The sequence below is a fragment of the Pinus tabuliformis genome, chromosome 9 (genome assembly GCF_031772625.1).
Source record: "Pinus tabuliformis cultivar Carrire ecotype Pingquan chromosome 9, CPIR1, whole genome shotgun sequence".
Classification (NCBI taxonomy): Eukaryota; Viridiplantae; Streptophyta; class Pinopsida; order Pinales; family Pinaceae; genus Pinus; species Pinus tabuliformis.
The window spans coordinates 1,668,718,781-1,668,734,211 of record NC_142307.1 but is presented as its reverse complement, the minus strand read 5'-3'; the positions used below and the strand labels follow the sequence as shown (position 1 = coordinate 1,668,734,211).

General features: G+C 36.6%; 1 protein-coding gene across 1 annotated transcript; it reads left to right on the top strand.

Moving 5' to 3' along the window:
• Positions 1 to 246: 246 nt before the first annotated feature.
• LOC149155285 (E3 ubiquitin-protein ligase PUB23-like) lies at positions 247 to 13,484 on the top strand. Its single transcript, XM_089444382.1, has 5 exons — positions 247 to 1,466; positions 9,580 to 9,661; positions 12,753 to 12,874; positions 12,957 to 13,085; positions 13,367 to 13,484. Exons 1-5 carry the CDS (start codon positions 247 to 249, stop codon positions 13,482 to 13,484), a joined length of 1,671 nt encoding a protein of 556 aa, XP_089300508.1.
• Positions 13,485 to 15,431: the final 1,947 nt, after the last annotated feature.

The window sequence follows — 15,431 nt, the reverse complement described above, 5'->3', positions numbered from 1 at the left end:
CATTTTGTTTCTAAGAGGTTTTCTGTCAAAAGATCCTGGACAGAGTAAACAGAGCATTGGCTCTGTGGTAAACATATTGTTTGTTTTTGGTATTTTGCATTAAAAATATCCAACAAGAGAAACTATATAGTCATAGACGCTAAGCTTTAATTATCTGTATATTGAAGCCTTCAGACAACAAGCCTGCCCTGAAACGTGGTCGATCTGAATAACTGGTTATCTCGCTGTATTGATACCAACGTTACTATGTTAAGCTTCAATAACTCACCACATGATTGTTCGGAGGTGGAGGTGCCTTCTTACTTCAGGTGCCCCATATCGATGGAGCTTATGAGAGACCCCGTAACCGTTTCCACGGGCATGACTTATGATCGGGAAAGCATAGAGCACTGGATTTTTTCGTGCAACAAGAAAACGTGTCCTGCTACCATGCAGCCGCTAGAGAATTTCGATTTAACTCCAAACCACACGCTGCGTCGCCTCATTAAAGGATGGTGTCTTGCGAACAGCTCCAAGGGCGTAGAGCAAATCACCACTCCCCGGGCGCCCGTCGACTCCGATCAAATCTCCGCGTTACTTGAAGCTGCACTCAGATCTCCAGCAGTGGAACGCATCAGTGCATTGAAAAAATTGCGGTCCATTGCGCGAGAGAGCGAGGGAAACAGAAGGTGCATGGCGGCGGCCGGTTCGAGTATCGTTCTTGCATCTCTGATAAATTCGTCTTGCTGCGACGACAGTGAGAATGAAAAGTTCAGGGCTTGTGAGGAAACTTTGGGTATATTGCATCTGCTTCCTATGACCCAGCAAACTGCAAGATCTTTGTCAGAGGCAGCCTGCATTAGGTCCATGGCCTTGGTCTTGCATAAGGGAAACGCTGAAGCTAGAGTTCACGCGGTTGTTTTATTGCAGAAGGTTTCCACTTGGATATCTGATTGGGAATTTATCGGCAGGGGAAAGATTGATATTTTCCAAGGTCTCCTAGAGATCATAAAGGGTGAATCCTGCCATCAGGCGATCATGGCTGCCTTGGTTGTCCTCATAGCAATATGTAAAAAGTCCAGAAAGAACAGATTAATGGCTATAGAGGCAGGCACAATATTTTGTCTGATTGAATTACTTGCAGAGGCCGAGAAGCCCAAGTGTGAAAAGATATTAGATCTGTTGGACATGCTAGTGGACTATGCAGAAGGAAGGGCTGCCATGGCTAATCACGCGATGGGCATTGCTGTAGTCTCCAAGAAGATTATTAGGGTTTCAGAAATTGCCACTCAGAAAGCAGTTCGAATTCTTTGGTCGCTTTGCACATATTCTTCAACTGCGTCGATTCTTCGGGAGGTGCTTCAGTGTGGAGCTGTGTCTAAACTTTGCATGCTTCAACAACTCAGTTGCGCAGAAAAAACGAAGCAGAAGGCGAAGGAGGTATTGAGATTGCATGCAAATACTTTTAGAGTCTCCCCTTGTCTTCCGTACCTAATGAGAACTATCATGCACAGTTTCGAAATTTGATCTGATACACCCACGCAATTAAACAGAAAGATGGCCTGAAAAAGGAAGGCATTTTCGTCGTTATGTCAATTTTATTGAATGGGTCGGACTTTAATAATGTTACTTTTAAAAAACAAAGAAACTTGGCCGGCCCATACGGATTCGATGCGTATGAGCATCATTATTGTTATCGACATGTATATAGGCATTTCTATTTCGAAGAGGGAGAGTGCAAGATCATATATACTGTGGATATATCAAATAGTAATGATCTTTTTGGCCCTTGGGGAGATATTTGATTATTATGGGATTATTGATGAATAATATCCTTAACCAACGAAGTTGTTTACAAGCTCGGTGGAGAGCGATATCTATTTACATTATCAAAACTTAGCCATCATCCTCTTACCAAAAGAAATTATCAATTCACTAACAAATTTGACACCACAAAAATATATGTATATAAGAATATAGTAAAATAATAAAAAAAATTCACAGTACTATACTATTGCTAGAAGACTATACATATATTATTAACATTTATCATTTTACTTATTAAAACATTTATCATTTTATTTGCTAAAAAAATTCTATTCCTTCCTCTAAACACCCAAAATAATCTCAATTAACAAAATATTAAAATAATATATATATATATATATATATATATATATATATAATTACGATGATTTTTTCCATAAACATATATTATTCTTATCAATTTTATGAGCAACCTTACATTCAAAATATGTAATCATCTCTTCTTCTAAACCATTTTTTTTGGTATTCTTTTAATGGTCAATAAGTGATTTAACAATGGAGAATTTCCAAGTGTTAGTTCGGAGCATACATCACACACAACAGATTTATACTCAGAGACTTAGACGACAATAGCAAAGAATAATTTAAGAGACAGACAAATGTAGAAACAACAAGATTACTTAATCAGAAACAGTGGAATAGATAAAACAATCATTGGAGAACAGAAATCACTTTGCATTACATAATAGGCCTCGACCTTGGCTTGCTTTCCTTGGCCAGAGAAATTACAAATTTATAGAGGTTGTAGAAGGATCTAGAATCGTGCATGTGTTTTAGATGGAGATCTCGAAACTAATGGCAGTGTATAAGGATCTAGAATTCTGCATGAATTTGGTTTCACACTTAACATTCTCCCACTTGAAGCCAAATAAGAGTCATGAATCAAGTCACACCGAGTCCTACCATGTCTCTACATAACTCATGTTTATTCTGTGGTAGAATCTTAGTGAAAATATCAGCAGGGTTCCTATCTGTATGAATCTTTTCCAAGGATAATTGTTGTTCCTCCAACACATGCCAGATCCAATGGTACCTTAAGTCAATGTGCTTGGTTTTTGAATGAAATGTTGGGTTTTCCACCAAGTGAATGGCACTCTAACTATCACAATATAACACATACTTGTCCTACTTTATTCCTATCTCTCCTAGGAATCGTTGCATCCACAACATCTCTTTATAAGCTTCTGTTGTAGCTATGTACTCTGCTTCTATTGTAGAGAGGGCTACTATTCTTTGTAGCCTTGATATACTTTCCTTGATCATATTTCTTGCTATAGACACAATGGTCAACTTCCAAACTCTGAAAACCATGTTCCAACATGAATGAATTAAATTTCTTGTACCATTGTTAAGGTGTCTGTTTCAACCCATAGAGACTCTTCTTCAACCTACAAACAAGGCCTTCTTTGCCTTTTTCTATGAAGCCTTCTGGATGCTCCATATAAATTTCTTCCTCCAATTCACCATGAAGGAAAGTAGTTTTTACATCTAACTGTTCACATTCTAAGTCTAAAGCAGCAACTAGACCAAGAATGACTCTAATGGATGACATTTTAACAACAGGTGAGAAAATTTTAGTGAAGTCAATACCTCTTTTTGGGCAAAACCTTTCACTAGCAGCCTTGCTTTATACCTCTCCTTCTTTTCATCACCTTCATGCTTAATCCTGTAAACCCATTTGTTTTGTAGAGCCTTTCTACCTTTTGGGAGGTTTACCAACTCCCAAGTTTTATTTTCCAGCAAACAGTTCATTTCTTCTTCCATTGCTTTCTTCCATTTTTCACTGTGTTCAACTTTACAGGCTTTTTGAAAACAATTAGGCTCACCTTCATCAGTCAACAAAATATAGTTTGAAGGAGGACACCTTTGTGAAGGCTTATGAGGCCTACAAGATCTGTGAACCAACTGTGGTGGTGCATTATCGGGTTGAATCTCCTGTGAAGGTTCCTACAAGATTCCTTCTTCTTGTTGTTCATCATTTTCCACTTGTTGTTCTTTATGCTCTTGAATTTGTTGTTCATTTTCTTGTATTGGTGGTATGTTTTCTTGCTGCTCTTCAAACCTGTCAATAACCTTCTTGACCTCCAACTCACCTACAGTGCTCTTGAACATTTCTGACTCATTAAATATAACATCCTTGCTTCTAATAATTTTATGTTTGACTGAATCCCATAGACGATAACCAAAATCTTCACCTGCATATCCCAAAAATATGCATTTCATAGATTTATCATCTAGCTTAGTCCTATTTTCTTTGGAAATATGTACAAATGCTTCACATCCAAAGATTTTCAAGTGAGAATAATTCAACTTCTTACCAATCCAAATTTCTTCAGGGATACTGCCATCCAAGGCTGTAGTTGGAGATCTATTTAAGAGGTAGCAAGTGGTCCTGACTGCTTCAGCCCAAAAATTCTTCTTCAAACCAAAATTGAACAACATACTTCGCACATTTTCCATAACGGTGCGACTCATCCTTTCTGTGACACCATTCTGTTGAGGAGTACCAGGCACAGTCTTCTCATGCTTTATGCCAAACCTGTTACAATATTCCTTAAATGCATTTGAGAAATATTCTCCACCATTATCTGTTCTTAAATGTTTTAGTAATTTGTTAGTCTCTCTTTCAACAGCAACATGGAATTTTTGAAATATTCCAAACACTTCACTTTTATTTTTCATAGGATATGCCCAAACCTTCCTTGATGCATCATCTATAAATGTTACAAAATATGATGCTCTTCCTAATGATTTGATGTTAACATTCCTAAACACATCTGAGTGTACCAATTCTAACACATTTTTCTTTTTGTCATGGCCACCTCTAAGGAATGAAACCCTTCTCTGTCTACCATATATACAATGCTCACAAAGATCAAGATTGTAGGATTTCAAACCTGGAAATATATTTTTATCAACAAGGATTTTAATCCCTTCTCGTTCATGTGACCCAAGCGCTTATGCCACAAATCCCTCTCTATTTTAGCAGGACTAGCTGCTAAACTGCAAGGGGTTTGAAGTTACTTCTTTCGATCTCCTCCTCAGCCTAGGACATTGTAGAGGCTAACATAAACGAGTGTGCTACTCTCCCTGCCATGTGGTTCTATAGCGTTGGATATTCTATCACCTCTAGGAAGTGGTAGATTATATGGGAAATTCTATCTCTATTGCTAGAAGTGTGTCTTCCTCACTCTATCACTAAACAATCTACAAACTCTACATTAATAAGGTCTTTACATCTTCCAACAATGATGCATAACATAGCAAGGGGTGATATATAATTTCTGGATGAAGCTATAATTTCCTCCTTTATCATTATAAATTTCTTTAAAAAATTGTGAGGTATGCTAGAGAGATTGAAAATACAGAATTTAATAGAATAGTCATGAATATCCTTGGCAAACTACATTTCTTCAATAGGTTGATAACCTCCTCAAACTATGTGTTTTACATGGAGTAAGTCAGAAAAATTGGCATTATGAATTACTAAATACTAATGGTTTGACATTGAAATATGTTGTAGGCATCAATGTGGAGGAATGTAGATGGGAGGAAACCAAAAACTGTTAGCACAATATGATTATAATGTGTGCATTGAAGCCACACCATGTTTTGTATAATTTTTACATATTTAAGTGAATCTTTATATATGTAGACTAATAGTAATAATAATAGAAAAATAAATAAATAAATCATAAGAGTTTATTTCATTTCATTAGAATGATATCGATATAAATACAATGTTTATGACCATTGGAATTGGAACCTTCCCCTAAAGATCAAATGTTTTGCGTGGCTGGCTTGAAAGAATAAGATTTTAACATGGGACAATCTATGTCGTAGGGGTTTCATTGGACTTGGGATATGTTTTTTATGTAAGGGGGCACTCGATGACGTCATCCATGTTTTCCTGTAGTGTCCATTTGTTGTCTCCATTTGGATTGGAGTTCTACGCATCTTAAACATTTATGAAAACTGGAATTTTACATCTATGGAAGCTTGCTTGTGGGACTAGATGTTGAGTTAGAAGGAATATTGGGCCCTTCCTTTAAACATTATAGAGGGAATTTGGAGAAGTATAAATGCAAGTATTTTTAAAAATTCTTCATTGGACGTCAATCACATATGCATCAACATATGTGCTTACCTAAACAAAATCGATCCCATGTCCAATAAGGGACCACTGAGATGCATTCGGCTTATGAATTTTTAGAGAAAATACCCTATGGGTTTCTTTGATGAGGCTTCTAATAAAAATAGCTAATGAAGAAGGGCTTTAACATAATGAAATTTTAATTTCAACCATACTTAACCATGGTAAAACTAGTTCAACAATAGTTAACATGATCATTAATGGTCAACCATATTTAACCATAATTTATCATTGTTAATCCTTGTCATGGAACAATACTAAGGGAGAAATCACCTCTACACCCCAATGAGGAGCTGGGGTCTAAACATGGTTAACAAATAATACCTCCAAATCAAGAAGATAATTAGGCTCTACATTCAACAAAGGATCCCACTCTCTCATTACTGTTGGACAGTTGGCATTGTATGAATAATTGGAAAGTGTGTTGGCATTAATTCCTACAACATAGGAGATATGTGTTAAAAAATTCACATAGTATCGATGGTTGGTGGCATCCAATGTGTTGGCATTTATGTTAACATTGATGTCAAGCAAGATTAGCATTGATGGCTAAGTGGAAGCAAGAAGTGAGGCGTGGATGTCAACCAAACCAACATTAAGGTTGTTGTTGTTCAAGGGGAGTCGCATGGTTGATGCAGTGTTTTGTAGAGAATCATCATAGTAGTAGGCCTAGTGGGGAATAAATAAAAAGATGACTATGATGGTTGGGAGACCCATGATTTTGAGGCATTTATGCATTATGGTATTTACTCAAATTCTCTTGGAAATAGCCTAGTTGGAAAGTTATTGGAAACATCTTTCCAATCATATACTAAAGTATGCAAATCACCCTCTCGTTCAAAATTTGTTGACAAGTCAAAGTCACTTATAGTTGCAGTGTCTAGATGCCTAGAACCCTGGGAAGCCGAGAAGCCCAAAGTCTTATTTAAAAGAAAATTAGGATAGCAGTGAGTCGAGGTTGCGGGGATAGTTCCTCGAATCTTAGAGGGGCAGAAGGTCGAACCGCAGAAGGTCGAAGCCAGAAGGTTTATTTTAAAATGTTATGGGTTTGTAATGAGCCAGTGTAGGGGGAAGCCTGGGACTCTGGAACCCTAAAAGGCCCAAAACCCCAAAGGTTTATTTAAAAGGTGGTACAAGATGGCAAGGAACTCAGCTAGCAGGGGACAATATTTGATGGAAAGTCAATTCACAGAACCCGTAACAAGAATTTCCCAAAAGTCAAAAACCCAGAAGCACTTTCAATGGATTTCTAGGAGACATAGAGTTTCCTATAAGTTGAAATTTTCATCAAATGACGAAAGGCACACTAAGGTCAAGGTTATGTAGTGGTTTTCATGTGTTTTCATGACCGAGGGCCTCTAGGCTATTTATGAACAAAAACCATTGCACGTAAGTGTGTGAAGGACATCAGACCGAATACGAAGAAAAGAGTGCAAAGACAAGGTAACATTAGAAGTGGTGCACACTAGTGGGCCAATAACTATAAGATTACCAACCGTAAGCCTTATGAAAGCCAATTTAAAAAAACGTTAGAGCCACATGGCATCAACGCTCCAACTCAATAGTATAGGCATTGTAGTGGGGCCAACGCGTGGAGGTCTATAGAATCTGGCAGACAAAGGTTTTCAAAGGCAACCAGGTGGCCGGTGGGCCAAACACGAAGACTACAAGACCGTAAGATGTAGGTGATCCATTTTATAAGAAGATTTAAGCATCACCACATCCGAGCTCCATCTCGATAGTGGTATATGTTTAATGGCATGGAATGAGTCACAAATCATGGGAACCATGTGCCATATTTCAGAGATATGCCCCTTTGGTTATTTTCCATAATTGGGTTCAACAAATAAACGCATTGGGGACATATGTTCAGTGACTGGACAAGTCAAAAACTATTTAAGAGCTTAGCTCCTTAGGCATGGATAAGTCGACAACTTTGGACAGAAGTCCTCCCTATCTTGTGGTTATGCCATAATTGGCCATGGACATAGTGGGATAAGAAGAAGCATGTGATAGCTAGGTAAATGCACACATAATAGTTGGTATCACTAGAATAAAGGAAGATAGTGAAAGTACCGATGCAAGGCAGCAAGGACGATAATTGCACAAATTCTTTAATGGAGTCAATGGTGATAATTAAAGGATGGAGACTAAGGTAGAGAGGACCACGATTCCCAGAGGCAACATGTGACTCCATAAAAATCTTTTTTTTATCTCTCTTACATGTTGAGAAGAATTGAATTGAAAATATGGCTACATGCAAAATCTCCATACCTGAGTGTTCCTAATGCCACAAATAATTAAATATAAAAGAAGGTCGAGTACTGAAGGTTAGGCCTAGATCAAGGAAGCCTTGCAGATGTACATCTCGACCCATGTGAGCCTTAAAGAGCATCAATGAAGTGCTAGTTTGATGTTCGAATATTGTATCAAGTATAATCCAATCCAGTGGTACTCCTTGAGTGTGCAAGTTGACTAAGATTTAATTCTCAGTATTGAGAATTACACAGGTTCCTATTCTCTGAATTAATCGTGCTACAATTGCATTTGTTGAGTAGCATAGTGAAGAAAATGCTTAAGATTTCATGCTAAGCATTTAATATGGTAGTAGTGGCAAGTAACCAGATGTTACAACAGTATGGAGGGCCATTCATAGAGTATAGTGTCAGGAAATGTGTTTGGCTGCGGAGATAACATCAACCATTGTGTAGAAATTAAACAAAATCTAGGACAATAATTGAGAAACTGCAGAAAAGCAACAATGTTGCTAGTGAGATGTGTAGAGAGCTCGGTCTGTGAGTGGTTCTAAGAAGAGGCCAAGTGTGCCTCGGTTGCAGAGAAAGGATGAGTTCCTGTGTACAAGAAGAGAGTCGAGAGTAAAGAGCTTCGTATGAGAATGTATGCTACTATAGAGTAGACAGAGTGTTCCGTTGGATGAATGAAGAGAAGGCTCCAGAAAAGAACTGAACTAAAATTAGGCAGAGTGGCTACCAATTATAGTGAGTAATAACTTCCTTTTTGAGTGTGGGACGGACCCTGCATACAGGGATTTGGTGCTTCCATTTGAGTGGGTGTCTAATTAGAGCTTGGGGGTTGGTGCCTCCTACAAGTTGGTGCTTGCATATATCCAAGGAGCTACAATTTGGTGCTTGCAATAAATCCATGAAGTTGGTGCTTCAGTTGGTTCTTCTTGTAGGTTGGTTAGGTGAACACAAAAGAAGGGGGTTGGTTATTCCTTATAGTGGGAGCTAGCAAAAAATCAAAGGGATGTGGTGCTTCCTGTGAGTGGCGGCCCACAAACAATGTCATGTAATAGAGTAGGAGCTCTTTTTTACATCAAATAGCAAACAAGCTTTGGTGGTTTTTCTCCTGGAAGGGTTTCCATGTTAAACCTTTGTGTTTCATGTGTTTGTTACTCATTATGTTTATTCTTGTGTTGATTTATATGGATGTTGTTATCATTCATTAATTGTTGTACACAGAGTGGGCTCCCTGTTTGAATGAGAAACTATAAATTAGCATAAAAAGTTTAAATTAGCCTTAATATTGATCCACCCCCCCTCTCAATATTAAAATTGTTTCCAACAATTACAATAGATTGATCCAAGTATATCTTATAGGCTACACTTAAGGAAATATCTCAATTATATAGTAAATAAAACGCTTTCCCTCTCAAGCAAGGACAAAAAGGACAATAGGAAGGTTACTAGAATTTAGCTAAATGTTAGCATAAGGGTGTTACGTCTCAAACTAAAACATCAAGTCTCACCAAAAACCTGTCTTTTATAAGACAAAATATAATGCACGTTAGTCATCAAGAGCAATCATGGCCATATAATTATGTGATTCAAGACTTAGCTTGGGGATTGCACATGCATATTTTTTAGAGCCACTTTTAGGAATGATTCCAAATAAAAGAAATTCAGATTTTCTGTCACGAATAATTCCCAAATAAATATTTTTGGATTTTATCTTAGGAAGATTTCCAAATAAATTGATTTTAAAGGTAAATTTGGCTTAAAAGGTTATTCCTTGACTAATTTTTTAATTATGATGGCTCAACTCTAGTCAAATAATTTGGAGGGCCAATTTTGAGTGTAGGTCTAAACCACTGTGCTACTCTCCCTACCATGTGGTTTTATAGCTTCAAATATTCTATCATCACTAGGAAATGGTGGATTAGATGGCAAATTCTATTTCCATTCCTAGAAGTGTGTCTTCCGCACTCTATCCCTAACCAATCTACAAACTTTACACTAATAAGGTCTCTACATCTTCCAACAATGATGGAGACCATAGCAAGGGGTCAAACATAGTTTCAAGATGCCACTATAATTTCCTCCTTTATCATTAGAAATATCTTGAAAATTTTGTGAGTTACATTAGAGAGTTTGAAAATATAGAATTTGATAGAATAGTCATGAATAAACTTTGGAAACTATTTTTCTTTAATAGGATACTAACCTCCTCAAACTATGTGTTTTACATGGAGTAGGTGAGAATAAATGGCATTATGAATTACTAAATGCTAATGGTTGTACATTGACATATGTTGTAGACATCCATGTGGAGGAATCTAGATGGGAGGAAATCGCAAAATGTTAGTGCAATATGATTATAATGTATGAATTGAAGCCACGCCATGTTTTGTATAATTTGTAGATATTTAAGTGAATATTTATATGTGTAAATTAATAATAATAATAATAATAAAATAATGATAACAATTGATTGCATTTCATTAGAATGATATAGATATAAATGAAATGTTTATGACCATTGGATTCCTCTTTAAATATCTCCTAGACTCCTCATGTCGAATCATATTCTACACAATAACCCTTGCAATTTATGTATTTAACATCCCCCTTGCCACCCCAACCCTTCAATCTGAATGGGTGTATGTGGGTCCTAACAAAGAGATGAGGACAATTGCTAATGGTTGGATGTGATATTTGAATCTAGTGGTTTAAGGAAGACCACAACTAAATGGGTAACAAAAGAAGAAGTCTTTTACTAAATGGTTGTTTAAGACTAACCACAAACTCTACAACTCATATTTAATACTTAGTTCTTCCTAAAACATTTCCGAATTTGGCTAAAATTTTAAGTCCTCTAGTGATTGAAAGTGCTTACCAATACAAATTTGAACGTGACCACAAACTATTGGAACATGGCTCTGTGGCTTAGCAATTCCAAAAAGATTTCCTAACAAACCTTCATGTTTGTCTCTTCTACTAAGTGGGAGTTCTCTCAAATGGTGAGTTTGGGATGACCACAAACTAATGTCTATTTAAAAATGACTACAAAATGAAACACACTGAAGGATTTGTTTTTGTCTACAACATTGATTCTAACTTGACATTTGAGGCTCTAATTCTAGTTGCAGATTAGGCTCTCTTGTACATGCTTTATTCATAGGAATTCAAACTAAAAGCCTTATTGTTAATAACTTATATCATTCTCACACATGATTATTGATTATGTATGAAACATGTATCAATCATTTGAATAATAACTATGAAATAGAGAGTCAAAGTTGATGCAATAATAGTTTGATGCACCATCAAAATAATATGATATTAATGTATGTGCATTTGTTGTTGCAAATATTATGATAAGCCTCAACTCTAGTCTCTCGATGAAGCATCTTTTGAGAAATGATAAAGTAGAGTATATTCTTAATCTACATTTGCATTATATTTTCCAACTAAAGAATGATACCATTTTTTACATAAAAACCCAGGGAGAGTGCTCACGAAAGTATGATGTGTTTTTTTCAATTGATAATTGAAGTTTCCTACCAGTAGGGAATAACTCTCATCCTTTGTAACAATTTTCAGGGTTCCTTTTTTAGGAAGATAAAGAAATAATGATCTCGTGTAGGTCTCCCTAAAGCTCCTCAAATTTATCCTCCGCGGGCTTAATCATACCCATTTCCATGGTCATTTTCTTAGGTCTGTCACTACGGAAGTCAAAGTGTCAATAAAGTGAATGACCCTGACTGAGAATGGGGGCACATTATGTCGGATAGTGTGCCATTGCTCCTGAATATGACTCTGAAATAATTAGTGGCCCTTATAGCTAAGGTCTTTTGTGGTTCCTTTTCCAAGAAGAAAACATTAATGATGGGATTTGTGTCCAAAATGTTGTCGAATTCAATCCCATTTCACCAGGGAAAAACCAAATTCCTTGTACATTAGTAGAGATAATCAACTATAGAAAATCCTATGCTTAAATTTTGGATCTAAATGATGTACAAGTGATGTGAAAATGCTTATTCGAACAAGAAAACCAATGGGTTAAGAATGTGATTATGATGATTTATCAAATGATAAAGATGAACCTTCTACTACATTTATCAACCGTTATAAGGGAAATGAAATTCACTATGCCACCCATGGCTGAATGTTGCATCTTTGTTGAATCCAACCATGTTGAATAAAATGGTTACATAGCAGGTGACGATATTGATAGCGGAACGCCACTAGAATATGTTACTAGAAAATAAATGCGTTGAGACAAGAACCTTAGAACTATGCACACACAAACAAATGATTGTGGAAAGATACAGGGGAATGTCAGATATGCACACAAATATTACCATAGGGGGAAGGTGCAATAGTTAAAAATCAACATAGAATAATAGAAGAAATGCTACAGCTAACAAGGTAGACGCAGGCGGGTCTACAGTGCACCCAAGTCTAAGGTTAGTGCCAGAAATCCATGGATTTTATACCAATGTCTGGCTATAAACAAAAATAAAGAACAAATATCAATTTTTTTTCATTAGAATGATATATTCCGGATTGGCTCCGGTAAAGATCGTGCGTTTTTGCTCCATCCCACGGTACGAAAGCGTCGGGTAACACGACCGTTCAGAGGATCGGAAAAGACAGACCTTCCCGGCAGTAGGTAGATCGGACGGTGATGTAACCCCTAAAGCGGCAGAAGTTTATCGCGTCGGTAGCGGGAGCTTAAGAGCATGGTCACGTAGACGCAGAGCGAAAGAGGAGACAGCTCTTATCGGCGTAGAGAACCTCAGTTTAACACAGTCGCGACTCGCCCTCCCCCTCCGTCTAAACCCGGCGGCGCAGATAAACGTAATCGTCGACCGTCAAAATTCGTATTATGGAATAAAATTATAGCTTGAAAAAATTAAAATATTTGAACTCTAAAATGTTGAATTTCCACATTTAACTTACTTTTCATGTGACAAATACCATAATATAAACGTGGACGTATAATGATTGACTTTTAAATAAGTCTTATCCTGTGTCCCTTGTCATAAATAAAGATTCAGAGGAATCTGATCTGAATGTCTTAGGACATTTAATCGTTTTAAATGCTGCATTGCGATAGGCTGGGCTTATAATGATGACGTTGCCCTGGTTTCCATCCTGCTAGATTTTCAAAAGTCAATACCGTCATATGTGTTGTTACAGTGGCTTATGGACTGGATGAAAAGTTAACGGCCGTTTGTGTCTGCGTTGAAAGATCGAATAGTCTGTTAATTGGAACGTGATGGTGGAAAACTCTGACCGAATGACAGTTGGCTGTAAGACCAAACTAGTCAGCCCATACAGATGCCATATATATGAGCATTGTGATCATGTATACAGCCTTTGTATAATTAAATACTATGCGTATACGGGGTGGAAGTTTGCACATCAATTTTTCTAATTACAAATGCTTGTATATTTGATTTGGTGGACTCCTCTCAATCGACTAGTGAAGTTTTTACTATTAGGTTTTTTTAATGTTTAAATCAAACGATATTTTAATCAAAGATAAGCAAAAAAGTTTACATTTCTCTCATGTGTGTTTCCTGGGTGGAGGATAAAGGTCAGGTTTCACACGAATAGATTTATTTTAAATATGGATTTAACACTAGTAGATAAAGATCATGGCTCATATACATTAACATGGTGTTAATTGTCAAACACGTTCAAACATGGTCAACAATTGTCAACATGGTCATACATGGTCACAAAATATCAATGTTACAATAGAAAATCATGATCGTAATGGTCAACCATTGTAACATGGCTGACCCTAGTTAAGATCACCACATAGTCAATGTAGTCAAGCATTGTAATCACTTTCCACACAACCAATCATAGTCAACATATCTAGTACAGAAAACATGATAGACAATATTCAACAATTGCCAATTTGGTCAAACATATTCAACATTCTTCAACCATGCTTGTAACAACTCAACAATAGTTAATGAAGGTCACCTTTGTTAACCATGGCCACCATGATCATCCATTGTCATTTGTGGTCAACCACTTTGTCAAGCATACTTAACATACTCAACCATATTCATATATTGCTAAATATTACCAACCATAGTCAAGCATGTTTACTCATAGTCAGCCATAATTGGCCATAGTCAAGTTGTCAACCATGCCCTTATAATCACATCCATGGTCGAACAGGATCACCATGATTAGACATGGTCAAGAGGTTAAAACCTATTTAATTATGGTCAATCTAGTTCAAAAATGGTCAACTATGATTAGCATGGTCATTAATTATCAACCATATTTCTAACCCTTGTCGAACCGTTGTCAATTCTCTTCAACCTTGTTAACCATGGTTAGCCATCAACAACAATTTTCAACCATGGTTGACCCTCTTCAAACATCGTTAATCATGGTCAACCATAGTCAACAATGGTAAACCTAAGTAAACTATATACCAACTATAGTTAATCTTAGTTAACCATAGTTAACCACATTCAACCATATGTTTGCCATAATCAACCATATTTATCGTTAGTTAGAAAGAGTTAACCATGGTAATCCATAGACAAGCTAGGAAACCATGGTAGACTATGGTCAAACTTGGTCATCCCATTTCTGATAGGTGTCTACTCAATCATGATGGTTATTACTACTCAAGCATGGAAACATGGTTGAAAAAGGTTAACCATTATTAATATCAGCATCATGTGTGGAATAATAAATGACATCACACATGCTATTTCACATGACACCATGATTGTTGAACATGGTCAACCATTGTCAATATGAGCATGCTGCATCATGTGTAGAATTACAAATGACATCACACTGTTATGAAAAATAAATGTCATTGTTGCAATGTGACCAACAATAATCATCATTATAATGTCCCCAACAACAAATAGTGTATGCATCATACTATGGGTTGGCCATGGTTAATATCTATTAACATAGTATTAATTGTCAAATATGTTGAAACATGGTCAATTTTTGTTAGCATGGTCAAACATGGTCACATAATATCAATGTTACAGTAGTTAATTGTGTTCACAATGGCGAACCATTGCAACATGGTTGACCATAGTGAACATAATCACATGGTCAACATAGTCAACCATAGTCGACCACAATCAACATATCTAGCATAGAAAACATGATGAACAATGATCAACCATTGCCATTTTTGTCAAACCTATTCAACCATATTCAACCATTCTTGA

What these genes read in the sequence shown, in the direction of transcription:
- LOC149155285 (XM_089444382.1), top strand. Translation starts at nt 247, where the DNA reads ATGTTAAGCTTCAATAACTCACCACATGATTGTTCGGAGGTGGAGGTG. An exon ending in ACAAAAAGGACAATAGGAAG is followed by an intron (nt 9,662 to 12,752) that starts GTTACTAGAATT and finishes TTTTTTCATTAG; the next exon opens with AATGATATATTCCGGATTGG. An exon ending in ATCGTCGACCGTCAAAATTC is followed by an intron (nt 13,086 to 13,366) that starts GTATTATGGAAT and finishes CCATCCTGCTAG; the next exon opens with ATTTTCAAAAGTCAATACCG.